The sequence below is a fragment of the Apiospora marii genome (genome assembly GCF_038362585.1).
Source record: "Apiospora marii strain CBS 49790 chromosome Unknown utg000002l_segment0_segment0, whole genome shotgun sequence".
In the NCBI taxonomy this organism is placed as follows: domain Eukaryota; kingdom Fungi; phylum Ascomycota; class Sordariomycetes; order Amphisphaeriales; family Apiosporaceae; genus Apiospora; species Apiospora marii.
The window spans coordinates 3,813,776-3,827,303 of record NW_027117373.1 but is presented as its reverse complement, the minus strand read 5'-3'; the positions used below and the strand labels follow the sequence as shown (position 1 = coordinate 3,827,303).

At 55.6% G+C, this 13,528-nt stretch overlaps 3 protein-coding genes across 3 annotated transcripts; 1 reads left to right on the top strand and 2 right to left on the bottom strand.

Moving 5' to 3' along the window:
• Positions 1-1,243: 1,243 nt before the first annotated feature.
• On the top strand, positions 1,244-2,515 carry PG985_002874 (uncharacterized protein; the record flags this gene model as incomplete). The annotated part of the gene is made up of 2 exons (XM_066822643.1): positions 1,244-1,414; positions 1,493-2,515. The coding sequence occupies 2 exons, from the start codon at positions 1,244-1,246 to the stop codon at positions 2,513-2,515; spliced, it is 1,194 nt and encodes a 397-aa protein (XP_066690075.1).
• A 1,694-nt stretch (positions 2,516-4,209) lies between these two features.
• PG985_002873 (uncharacterized protein) lies at positions 4,210-7,099 on the bottom strand (the record flags this gene model as incomplete). Its single annotated transcript, XM_066822642.1, has 2 exons — positions 4,210-6,811; positions 6,963-7,099. The coding sequence occupies 2 exons, from the start codon at positions 7,097-7,099 to the stop codon at positions 4,210-4,212; spliced, it is 2,739 nt and encodes a 912-aa protein (XP_066690074.1).
• A 978-nt stretch (positions 7,100-8,077) lies between these two features.
• On the bottom strand, positions 8,078-12,461 carry PG985_002872 (P-type ATPase; the record flags this gene model as incomplete). Its single annotated transcript, XM_066822641.1, has 2 exons — positions 8,078-8,582; positions 8,662-12,461. 2 exons carry the CDS (start codon positions 12,459-12,461, stop codon positions 8,078-8,080), a joined length of 4,305 nt encoding a protein of 1,434 aa, XP_066690073.1.
• Positions 12,462-13,528: the final 1,067 nt, after the last annotated feature.

Sequence of the window (13,528 nt, the reverse complement as noted above, 5' to 3'; positions counted from 1 at the left end):
TCGATCAGAGCTCGGCGGCCAGCACTAGCAGTAGCAGCATATCCACCGGCTGCCCGGAACGATTTCCTTTTGCGCAGGGGCAGAGGGGCAGCAGGAAGATAGAGTGGGGCGGCCCTAGGGCTGCAACGACGACCTCATGTTCCACGGTTGGCCGCAACGGTGAAGGGAATGGTCGAGGACGGCTTGGGTAGCTTCCCGGGTTGGCCATGAAACAAGAGGCAGATAGAGTTTCTTCCCACCTGGAAAGTAGCAGCTTTTCCGGGTTGCCATTGCCACGTCCGATTGCCAAATGTCGTCTTGTCTTTGCGTCTCGAAGACAGGCGATCCAGGGCACCGGGAAGGTGATCGGGCCATCCAGGTGGATCCCGCATGAGTCGGTAACGGAGCGAATGCAACCCAGCAATACACCACAAGCCCTCGATCCCCTGTGTCACTACCCAATTTGGCGCCGCCCGCTTTGCCGAGCACGGCCAATGATCGTCCCTGATGGAGACAGGCTCCCCCTTCCTTCACATCAACCAACGGCACATTGCATTGTCAACCAACAAACTACATGCTTGGAGTACGGCTTCGACTGGCTCCCGTTTCCTTTTGTTGTACGGGTTTATCCTTGAGCTATTGTGATTGCTTCATCCAGATCTCCCAAGGGTCTTTGCCTAGATCTCCTTGCATACGTATCTGAATGCTTGAAAGCGTCCTCGAGAACCAGTATTGCTACAAACTTATCAAAGTCGCATTATTGTGTAGGTAACACAGAAACCTGAAGGACTGCCCATCATCATGTACGTGCGGTAAGGCAGCCGATCCCTGTCATCCTATCCCTGCTCAACTTCATATCAATGCTATCCTCTTTTCCTACTGCGATCCCCCGGGACAGTAGCCTGATGGCCCTCCTTTGATGGTCTACCCGACGGAGGTGGACCATCTCCCATCTCCCTTCCCTCTAGGGAGAGAGGGGCCGATACAAACACGCACAGAGGAAAAGAGGGAGATCCTCTCTGGTAGGCAGTTAGCTCCAGATCGGCGCGGAAACGGCGCGATTGGTGAATCGAAAGCAGACCCAGACGTGGGAATACAGTACCTTATATCAGCAACGAGCGCTCTTGGCTGTGAGCTTGGTGGGCGTCGGGAGCTACTTGTATTCCAAGCGCAAGCAGTTCATTGAGGTAATACGACTTATTATAGAAGAGTTCACTTTTGTTTCTGTTCATGTAAGCATAGCAACGACCAGCCACGATCGAGAATGAGTTCACCATCCGTTTCCGCGCTGCTCGAGCGCATCGCCGCGGCCGGCAAGGCCTACGAGAACAGCCAGGAGCCAGGCTCGCGCGAGGACCTGATCGACCTGTCCCAGTCCCTCGTAGCCGCCCTCGAGATCCCCAGCGAGTTCATCCAGCGCAGCTTCTGGTCTGAGGTAAGTGAAGCATACACACTACCCTAATGCGCCTACTACATATTCTGCAACGCATATTAACTGACACATTCACAACAGCCTGCCAAGTCCGCCCACTGCCGCCTAGCCGTCGACGTCCAACTTTTCCAGCACCTCCGCGACGCCGGCGCCTGCGGCCTCACCCCGGAAGACCTGGCCTCCAAGACGGGCCTGGACCTGCCCCTTCTCCAGCGCATACTGCGGCACCTGACCGCGACCAAGATCGTCGTGTTCCAGGACGGCCGGTGGCGCGGCACGGCGCTCAGCGACGGTCTGGCCGAGCAAAAGTACCAGCACAGCATCTCCTTCTGCTACGACGTGGCGCGGCCGTCCTTCAACGGCTTCCCCGCCTACTTCCAGCAGACGGGCTACAAGCAGCCGACGTCCCTGACCGACGGGCCCTTCCAGGCCGCCCACAAGACCGCGCTGCCCTTCTTCGACTGGCTCGTTGCCACGCCGCCGCACCTGTCGCACTTCGACTCCTTCATGTCGGCCTACCGCGCGGGCAAGCCCGACTGGTGGGACTTCTTCCCCGTCGCGGACCAGCTCATTGCGGGGTTCGCGCCCGGCCAAGACGGCAACAGCGACGCCTTCCTCGTGGACGTCGGCGGCGGCCGCGGCCACGACCTGGTGCAGTTTGCCAAAGTGCACGCCTCCCACCCGGGCCGGCTGATCCTCCAAGACCGCGAGCCCGTCGTCGCGACGGCCGAGAAGAGCGACCGGTTCGAGGCGCAGGCGCACGACTTCTTCACGCCCCAGCCGATCAAGGCGGCGCGCGCCTACGCGCTGCACTCGATCCTGCACGACTGGGGCGACGCCGAGGGCGTGAAGATCCTCGAGAACCTGCGGCCGGCCCTCAAGAAGGGCTACTCGCGCGTCCTCTTCAACGAGATCGTGCTGTCCGAGGAGCGGCCCACGCTCGCGGCCACGTCCATGGACATGATGATGCTGGCGCACTTTGCGGTGCAGGAGCGCACCGAGCGGCACTGGCGCGCCATCATCGAGCAGGCGGGGCTCCGGGTGGTCAAGATCTACAGCTACCCGGGCGTGGCGGAGAGTGTCATTGAGGCAGAGCTGGCTTAGAGAGGGAGCAATGATAGACAGGACCTTTGGGGGCTCGTTTGGTTTACTAGCAGCATCATAGAAGAAGATCAATAGAGTAATAATAAGCACGTCATCTTGTAGTTGATAGAAGCTGGCTAGTTCTGTTGCATGGTCTTACTACCGAGGGCTATTCAGGTACACTGATAGAGTTTGCCAAAGACAACCTCCTTTTCAAGCCGAGCAAGTAAGTTCGTATTAGTAAGATACCACGGGCTGGCTGAGACGACGGTGTAGTGAACAGATTCATGTACTATGTACTGAAAACCCCCAAGATGTGACTATTGCAACGCACATTGCATTGCCCCTTTCCCGCGATGATGAACAGGCGAATTTGTCTAGCAACAAACTCTTGATGCCAACCGACCAACCAACTCAATCAACTGTCGAAACCCCTGATCCGAAAGCAAAACAGCTAACGGATAAAGCCGGTGCAATGCCACCCGGATGAAAATACCGTTGAATTGTTACCCTGTTACCCTGATTCTCTTCAGAGACAGGTTGCGACTGACCCCGGGGCCCGAAGTCCAGCGATATCCGATCATCCCCCATCAAGATCGCCTGAACAACAAATGAACAAACCAGCTTGTGTCCGAGTCAGGACCATACTCTTCCTGGCCCAGGACCGTTGGCAATCAAGTTGCATGAATGATGCGACGTTGGTAGTCGGACGGACAATTAGAAACAAACTTTATCGCACCGGGCATGATCCCGACCCTCCCCCGGAAGCCCCATCTCCATCCAGCAAGCCACCTATCTATCTACCGACTCCGCTCCCACAACTACCGAGACGGTAGTGGTGGTGGACGACCCCTGAACACCAAACCACTACGCTCTATATCGTCCATCTCCATCCGCTATCGACCGGCCCATCTCGCCAAAATTCCGAGACCGACGATGACACCTTGAGGGACACCCATACAACGGCTGGGGGATTCCCACCCAGGATACCCCAAGAAACAGCAATGGAACTCCACCTGCATATGTATGATGATACTACTGGAGGAACAATAAAAAACAAGAGAGGCTTGGCAAACTCTAAAACCCAACGAAGACCCGGCCGGGGGAAGTGGGCGATGGGGGATGAACAATACGCCACCCCTCTTCCCTTCTCAGATCCTGCAGCCCACCGCACTCACCCCGAATCCTCAAAGACAACCCTAACAATCCACCCAGGCATGTAGCCTGTCTACCTAACGTAGACAGACGAATTGACATCCCCTGATAGGTAGGCCGACACAGGCCATATCGATATCACAGCTTGGCAATGCTTGTATGTACCGACCACTTCATCGGACATATCCTTCTCATTCCTGTTGACACCCGCTACTTACACGTATACGTACAAAGCCCGGCAACCGGGGCTGTCGACACAGCGCTTGTTGACCACAATCAAACGCAACCTATGCCCACACGAGAGAGACAACAGTCATCATCATCATCTCTCGCACCCCGGCCCCCCTTCCCTCCTCTCAGCCCACCTCGTCACCGCAAAAAGAAACGCTGTGTGATCGAAATCGTAATGTTCTGGCTATTATTGGTTTTGCTGACGCTGATCTGGATTCGTACAATAATCTGTCCCGTCTCCCGCCGAGAAACAGCCCGCAAGCTATCTTCTTCATTCATCGCTCGTCTCCCCCATCGTTACGTTGTAAAAAAAAAGACAAAAACCTTCATCATTTCTGGGGATAGAGCACCACACCCTCGTACCCCCTACCGGCAATGTTTTCGAGAGTGTGTTTGAAGTGCTTCTTGCTGCTCTCCACGCTGGCCGACTCCTGCTGGTTTGTGCCCAGATTCGAGTGAATGAGCTCGATAAGACCGTTGAGATACTTCGTCGTGACCTGAGGTTCATCATCATTAGTTACTTGGCCGCCGCCTCCGAGACCGGGGAACTGTCTACTTACCGACTCGTTCTGCTGGTCGAAATAGTAGACATATCGGTCAAGGATCTCCACAAAGAGCTCAATAGACGTGGCCTGCTCCATGCAGCTGTCTGCCACCCGAAGGGCACGCTGTAAGCACTCGAGCACGCGCTTGCCGTCCCGGTAAAGCCCCTCTTCCGATTCGTCGGTTGCTTGAATGGGCGTCGCCCACCACAAGTGACTCGCCAGGTAGACGGCACGGCACTGATCCGGCTTGCGCAGGAGCTTGCTTCCGTGCAGGGCGCATTTCGTGATCAAAGTATCGTAGTTCTCCTTGCCAAAGTTCCTCGTCTGGTGAAGAGCGCTAGCGATAACACACACGGCCTGGAATTGCGCCTTCGAGTCGCTGATGGCCTCCTCGTATACCGTGAAAGCCTGCGCGAAGAACTCGTACGACACCTCTTCGAAGCCATTCATGTCCGCCGTCTGACCACACGCAGAGAACAGGCGCAGGGAGAGCTCAGCCGCCCCGGCACCGTTCACCCTCGCGTATATGCTCGAGATGGCAGAGTGCATGAACTTGTAAAGCGCAGAAGACTGGGTCTCCCAGTTATCATCGTAATGTTCGCGTGATTTGAAGCGGCGTGCCAGCTTCATGCCCGCGGTGATCAGCGGTGGTGTAGTGGTTCGGATGCGCTCGTTACCCTCACCATACACCTTTCTGGTCATTTGCAGCAGCTTGAACTGAGTATCGTTGTTCTCGCTGTCCAACAGGTGAACAATCCTTGCCAACCAGCCCTGTTCCTCCATCGTCTCGTCCGTCTCTACAGCGCGGCGTTGAGGGCCTCCAGGGTAACCAGCCGGGGGCTGAGAACCTTCTTTGATTAGGACCTTTAGTACTTCCAAGACATTCTCCAGCTGGTCTGTCGTGGTGATTTTGGTGTAGTTGCGGAGAAGACTCCGTGCCACCTCCCCAGCTACGGCCCTTCTTGTCGGGTACGTTTGTGATTGAAGCAGAGGAACATATGTCGGTAAGGATAGCGCAGTAAACATGGAAACATATCTCTTGAGCGGCGCTTGCAGAAGGGCTAGAAGGCTGGCTTGCGCTGGTGGCGAGTGCAGATCGGCGCTGTTAGCATGCTCCCGCACCTTCTGGTTGGCATACTCCAGGACCTGATCAACATAGTCGAGCCGGTCGGGGTAGATGTTGAGCGCAAGATTCGTAAGCGATACCAGCAAGGCAATAGTATCTTGTATCGGGAGATGTTGAGCCGTGACGAGGTTGTTGACTTGATCAAAGAAAATCTCATACAGCTTGACATTCTCTGGTATGCCGCGCTCCTTTTTGGGCGGTACCGCCTCTGCGGCCTCTTCGCCATCAACGGCTGTTGCCTCGGTCTCCGCGATTGATGGTGCCGTTTCTGCTTCCGGTTCTGCAGGCTTGTCCTCTGTTTGCTCAGCGGAATCGCCGTTTGTCTGTTCCTCTCCATTCGTCCCCGGCGCGGCCTCTGCTGTGGATGGTTCTGGTTTCGACTCCTGCTCTTCCTTGGCCAGCTTGACCTTCTCGAGCAGTTTGGAGAGCGCCTCCTCCTCCATTTTGTCCTTGTCCTCGTTGACTTCCGCTTGCGACTCCCGTTCCGCGTAGGCAGACAGGCGATCCATCAAGCCAATAACGATAGCCTTGACATTGACGTGGGGGTTCAGCCGCGATACCGCGCCTAAGAACTGATCCAGGGTGTGAAGGTGGAACTCGTCTGGGAAGACCTGTGTGATGATCTCCAGAAGGTATTCCTGCGCCAGTACGTCGCGACACTGGATGACCTGCTCCAATAGCGGACCCAAGATGCCGTTGCTGTACGTCTCCAGATCCACCAATTGACTCAGGCGCACAATGTTGCTGCCGACGAGAAGTTGCAGCTCCTTGCGCTCCTTAGTACGCTGTTCGCGTTCCCTGGAGTGGCCCTGGTGCTGCAGTCGTACCCATAGCTTGTTCATTTCGACGAAGTTGGTGAGGATGAAGTTGATGGAGTCTTGGAGGTTGCCTTCGGGGCCATCGCCCTCGCCGGTAGGAAGGAAGTCTCGGGCCTGGCCCGACAGGAAGTAGCGGAGGAAGAGGCCGCGGATAGGGTGTTGGACGCCGCGGCTCATATCCATCATGTCCTTCATCAACTCCTTGACCGGGGCCTCGGGGATGGCCATGTAGGCGGTTCCCACCGTCATCATGAGGTACAACCGGGGAACAATATTACCCGCATATTGGACAAGCTCGTATAGATCGGCGAGGTGGTTGTGGGGGTGGTTCTCCTTGAGATGGACCGAGAGGTAGCGGAGGGCGTCAAAGACGGCCATGTACAGCTCGTAGTACTGTTTGGGGCCCAGACTGCTCGTCCTGAGTTCGCTTACGAGGGTGGAGCTATATCACGAGTCGTCGACTGTCAGCCATGTCAAAAAGGGCACTGCCCTGGTGGTGGTGGTGGTGGTCGGGAGCCCGGGTCGGGGAGGCAGCCACCAGGGAGAGCTTTGTTTGTGCTATGCATCATCATGAAGGGTGAACGGTTGCGTACCAACACTTAAGAGCATCCATGAGCTTGGAAGGAGAGTCGAGACATTTGCGCATCAGCACTGTTTGTTGGCGCACGGCGATGAGGGCATCCTCCAACAGACGCGCCTGGTCCTCGGGCGGCGCAGGCGTGGTCGTCATGACGGGCGGCGATTACGCGGGCTGGGCAAACGAGTAGGTCGTTAACGACGGCGGCGATCGGCTTCCTGGGCGGCGAGATGCTGGGTCCGACCATGCATTGGAGAACGCGGGATTGGTGTTATATAAAAGTACAGCTCGGATGGATTGAGTAAAGCAAGGTAGGTTGGGGCGTGGAATGCGCAGCTGGGTCCAATTGAATGGAAATCCGGGTGCCTTGAATGTCTCACTGGGGGGGGAGTATGTGAATAGTGCTGCCTCTTTGGGGGACTTGGACTTTGGCTTGAGGCTTAGGAGCTTCGTCAACCTGCAATCAGATGTAGGTAGCCAATCCCTGCTCCAGTTATCATGTTTGGTGGTAGGGGGGACTGTGCAGTCTGGCCCGACTTGCTGTCAAATGCGTAAGCCACACCCATGCCATAGCGCATTACATCAGCGTGCACGTGCACGGTTCTTCTGCACTCCCCAGGGCACCCACTGACCACTGCATCATCCATCCACCCGTCCACTCGGTCATCCACTACCTACCAAACAGCGCGCGCTAGGTTGCTGCGATCCGTCCCGCTGTTTGGTTATCAAGTCATGTCTTGACACAGAGAACATTGAGAACAACACGCATTATACTACCATTATATTATTCAGTAGTAGGTGATTTTAATGTGTACTAAATAATAGTTAAGTAGTTATGTATGTACTGTTGGTCCCATTATATACGCATAGGCAATCCAACAAATTCGGTCTGTCTTAATAAGCCCTGCGTGTTGCTGATGAGGCGGGCATCATGTAAGTGTAAAAGTCCAACTGCCAGTAAATGCCCTTCTGATTTCTTCTCCCTCCGACTCGGGGAGTAAGTAACAAAGGAAAAAGCAACAGTAACAAACCAAAGTTCCCAGGGGTATACTTGCTTAACGCCACAGTAAAATGCATGCATCCGTCACCACATCCGACGTATCGTGCCCAGCTCCCGCCCACTCATCTACCTCATGCAGCCCGGTTCGTGTTCAACCTCTCCAACACCACCCCTTCCTCCTCGAGCACGCCGTCACTCCGCAACCCGGTATTATCATCCACTTCTTCATCCTCAGCCACTTCCCCCCTCTCTTCCTTAAGGATCTGCCGCAGCCTCTCCTGGATGACAGGATCCTGCTCAAGCTCCTGCCACATCTCGAGGTGGAACTCCTCGAGGCTCTTGTCCGTCTCCGACTTCTTCCACGGCGGCCACCGCCACATGCGCGCCAGAATCATGTTGCGCTTGATGGCCCGGTACACCAGCTCCACGGTCATCAGTAGGGCCACCACCACGATCAGCGTCAGCCACCAGATGCCGTCACCCCCGAATGACTTGGTGAACCCGCCGCGCACGGCGTACGGGCTTACGCCCGGATTGTAGATGCCGCCCAGGAGCGCGGACCAGACCCACCACCCGATAATAGTGATGGCGAATCCCCAGAGGATAACCTTAGTTTTCGAATGGGTTTCGATAATACTAAAGAAAGGAGGGTTAGTCTTGAACTTCCATATAATGCCAGGTCCAGTAGTACGATGCTGGATGAATAAAAACTTACAAAAGCTTGTAATTGATCCACATCACGTTCGCGGTGAAAGCCAAGTTTCCGAGCGCGAACAGGTTCTCATCGTCCACCATGCCCAACACGCCGCCGTACCCGGCCCAGACCGCGAACCAGACACCGATGCCCTCAGCCGCTCCCGCCACCATCCAGCCAACGTACTTGCGGACATTGAGCCCAGTATTGCGCTGCCCGTAGACATACAATTCAGGCACGGCGAGCAGCGTCTGGGCATCGAGGTCCTGGTCGAACATGGCAGGTAAAATAACGGCCAAACTGGTAAACAAAATATTGAATACGGTCAAACTCGCCATCTCGTACAGTGACGTTCCCGTGTATCCGTTGTAGCGCTGGTAGAGCGCCGTGGGCAGGTAAAAGTACATCTCCTTCCAGAAGGTCGCGAGGATGAACTTGGCGGTGCGGACGTAGTTCCAGCGGCCGTGCACGAGGAGCAGCCTCTGGAGGAAGCGGAACTGCGCAATGGCGTAATCGGCGACACGTGCAGCTTGGAGACCCTCCTTGCCCGAAATGCCAACACCAACGTGAGCCGCCGAGATCATCGCCAAGTCATTCGCACCGTCGCCAATGGCGAGCGTAAGCGCGCCAGGAACACGGTGGCGGATGGCCTTGACAATGTCCGACTTTTGTGCCGGCGAGGCTCGACAGCAAATCACGGAATCGATAGTGGGGATGAGGGTGTAAAACAGGTTCCGCAAAGTAGGATCCTGCTCAACGACACCAAGCGTGTGGCCGTCAATGACCACAACACTGTGGATGCATCCAGTACGAATATCCTCCACAATACCAAGCATCTGTGCCTCGAGGCCACCCTTGGTAGAATCCAGGATAAAGATGTCAGACCCCGGGCGGCAAATGCGAGCGGAATGGGCAATGTTGATGGCAGTCTCACGCTTGTCACCCGTGAGCATCCAAATCTTAACATTGGCCCGGCGGAGCTTCTCGATGGTTTCCGGAACACCGACTTGTAGTTTATCTTCGATCGCAGTGGCACCAACCAAGTCCAAAGACTGCTCGATCATCTCACCCGCTTCTTCAATCAGCTCCTGTCGGTTCACAAGACTCGTAGTAGCATCGTTATAGACCTTGCGCCACGCGCGGTACTCGAGCGGCGGTATGAACTTGCGAGCGAACAGGAGCGTGCGGAGGCCCTCCGAAGCGAAGTCATCCAAGTGCTTGAAGCAGCGCGTGAAGACCTCCGAATCGTCGTTGATGAGCGGGTCGTTGAGAAACTCGAACCTATTATCCTCCATGGGCGATGGCATCGCACCATGCACAGACAGTGTCTTCTGAATGTCAAATGAGACGGTCCTGACGCCGAGAGAGGGCCTCGGCTTATCGTCAGAGTGACGGACCTTGAACATCTCGACAGACTGGCTCCGCTCAATAGCCGGTCGCTTCTTGGACAAGTTGGTCTGGGACGAGCGCGCGCCTATACTCTTGCGGCTAAGGGTCATGCTTGGACGACCGCCAAAGCTGTTGCGCGGCTCCAGTTGCTCGCTCCGTCGCAGCATCTCGTGTTCCAGGTCGGCACTCTTCCGGACCTCGTTGGCCTTCATTTGAGCCAGGTTCGCCAGCTTAAGGCGTGGCAGGATGGCCGAATCAGCTCCCTTGCAGATGATGCAGATCCTGCCATCCGGAAACCGCACGACAATAGACATGCGTTTTCGCGCACTGCTGAACTCGATGACATCGAGAAGTTCGTAGATTTCTGTCCTGTCTTCTCCACCGAACCCGGTAATTTTAATCGTAATGGTCTGGGCCGATCGGTGGGCAACAAGATAGCCAAGTTCCTGCGCAGCACGTACCAGCGCAAGCTCATCCGGCGAAGACGCCTGGAAGTCGATATTTCCGTCCTTGACCTCGGGAAGGCAAGTATGGCACAGTGCCATCGACAGGATGTAATCGCGGGCCTTCCGTGAGAAAGGAGAGGCTGGTCTCAAGCGGATGTACTCGAGCAGGTCCACGGTGGTGACATCTGGCTGTGGGCGATCTGGGCGGCCGGTCGATCTCCATTGCGAAGAGGACCTGCGGCTTTGGAAAGAGGGTCTCTGGGGGAACTCCGGGGAGGTGATGGTGATAGCGACTGGCGAAGTGACATCGTGCTCCTCATCCTCTGCGATTACCCGCGTAACTTCCCGAGACTTTCGCGCTACTGCTTTGCCGGATTCTTTCGTCACTGTAGGTACAATAGGCACGGCAGGCTCCTCCTTCTCAAGATCCATCTCGTGTAACCACGATGTCCCGGCGATGCTCACTTTGCGAAACTTCATGACGTTCTCCGTCAGCGTACCAGTCTTGTCGGAGAAGACGTAGCTGATCTGACCAAGGTTCTCAAGGATGGTGTTCGTGTTACATCGCGCCGGAGTATCGGTAGCCTCATCGTACATCTCAATATCGTTGTTGAGCATCAGCATCTGTCCGATCTTGACGATTTCCAGACTGACATAAAGCGCCAGAGGGATGACGTTGTTGAACTGAATGGCGAAACCGATGATGATTTCCTTGAACGGCACGGTGGCGTCCTTGAGATACCACGACCTGCTCTCGTTTGGATTCTTCCACATAATGTAGCCCATCGAGCACCCCACCGACAAAACAATGACATATATAGCCAAGGTAATAACGATCTGATTCGAAATCCTTTCCAGCGCGGGCTTCTTGGCCTTGGGATGCTGATTGGCGTTGAGCCGGATTTTGCATTCCTCGCCCGTGTTAATCACCATACCGATCGCGTGCTCGGTGTTTCTCACTGTGCTACCACGGTACACCACTTCGTTCGAGGTGACTGGCATGCTCTTCCCGTCCACCGTCACCTTGCCCTCGAACCTGTAGAGATCCGGGTTCGGGTCCTCGAGGACAAACTCCCCGCTGACTCCGCGGAGTGCGCCGATGGAGTCGCATCCTTTGAATGCACCCACCGAACCCTTGCTCTTCAAGTTCGTCTCGCCGTCCAAGGCCATGGTGTCGATGTACGCCATCCCATTTTCTCCAGTCGCATGCAGAAGTACGATATCGGCCGGTACATCCTCATCACGCGACAATCGGACAATGTCGCCAACCCTCAAGTTTCTCCACTGGGTTTTATTCCATTGATATTCGTCGTCCAGATCGTGCTCTTCTTCTTCCATCTCCTCTTTTACGGCATCAATCTCTTGGTCAGCCCGCTTCCCTCGCTTAAACCACGCGCGCCTCCGTTTCTTCGGCGGTGGTGTCTCATCTGGCTTCGGCCTGCCCAAAACCCTAGCGATGTTCGCATTTTCCAGTGTGTCCAATCGATGGCGCTTGTAGTCATCGTAGCCTTCCTTGAAAACGGTCAAGAGCACAAAGAACAGCAGCGGCAGGATGGTCGTGAAGTTTCCCGTAGTACTCAGACCCGGGATAGTCTGCGGTACACCGACGCAGAGGAAATAAAAGTTGGCCAGACGCGTGAACTGGAAAATGAGCTGTTTCGGTAGGAAATCGTACACGTTATACCGGGCGGTCCTGATCGAGTTGGAGATAAACGGGTTGGCCCGTCTCTCGTCGATCAGCGCCTCGCCGTGCTCGATGCGCAAGGGTACATGGCGCCCATCTTTCGACGGCGGCAGGGGTTTCTGGCGCAGCACGCCCTCGATGAAGTATTTCTGGTACCAGATTGCCGAGTGGTCGGAGACGCAGGCCCGGATCTTGTTTACGCGCTTCTTGGTTCGGTCGGCCGCGGCCACGGCGAGATTGCTGCTGGGCTTTTCGTCGGTTCGGTCATCCTGGGAGGAGGTCTTCCCGACCGCTTCTCCCATCATCGTCGCCAAGCAGAGCGGGGACAGTTGTTTCGATCGCCAATTGCCCTTCCGCTGTCCGAATCATTGGCGCAATATCCAAAAATAACGTCCTGGTGAGGGAAGGGAAATGGGACAAAATTTCTCTCGTTCAGGTCCCGGGGAGCCGACTGGGAACGCGCGGACTCAAGCGGGGGCCCTGGGTAATGAAGTAATCGTCAAGTCTCCGGGAGGGCCGGGCTAGGTTCGACCCAAAAACGAACGTGCGGATCGCGAGCCACTTTTCAAGGGGGTTGATCGCGATCAAGAAGGAGCAATCGCCTCTCTTCAAAATACCTGGCAACGACTGCGCCGAAATCTCAAACGAGGGTTGAACGAGCGGTTGTAACAAACATCCTCATCGTGTGTAGGTGTGCGTCGAAAAGCGAACCTAGGTTGTAAGGTGGACGAGAGGAGAGTGATGGATGTGACGGGCAAAGCAAGCGAACGAATGGAATGGGCAGCGGACTATCCATTCCCACAGCATGCATTGCAGGGATGGTTAGGATCGGACGGGATGGGGATAAGGGGAATTAATCGAAAAATGCATGCCAAGTCGAGCCGAACAGGCTTACAGCACAGCAAAGATGACCGCATTACATGCCCGGTTGGCTTGTTTGGCCCGCTTGCCGCCTGCCGGGGACCCGTACGATAGCCTTGGCGGGATGGCGTTCTGAGGTGCCAGAAGTCGCAGAAGGAGTTCCATTGACAACTCGCCCGCCGCTAAGCTCCCAAATCTGTGAATTGCCAGAGCGCCAAGGAGCCAGCTATGCACTAGCGGCCAGTAACTTTGCTCGGGCTTTGCTGGGCTGTAATCACCTACCCCTGTCCCCAGCTAGCCTAGCATGCCAGCTAGCCCGCAGCTCGCTCTCCTGCCTGCCTGCTTTGTTGCCAAAATAAAAATAAAAAGTAATGAAATATCCAATGCACCACACGTGGGTTGAGTCGATCCGACGTCAGACATGCATGAGCAAGCCTTATCCATACGAGAGGTCCAAACGTCCAAGAGCATGATTCGACGCTCCTCGCTTTTTTGAGTTGCAGAAATG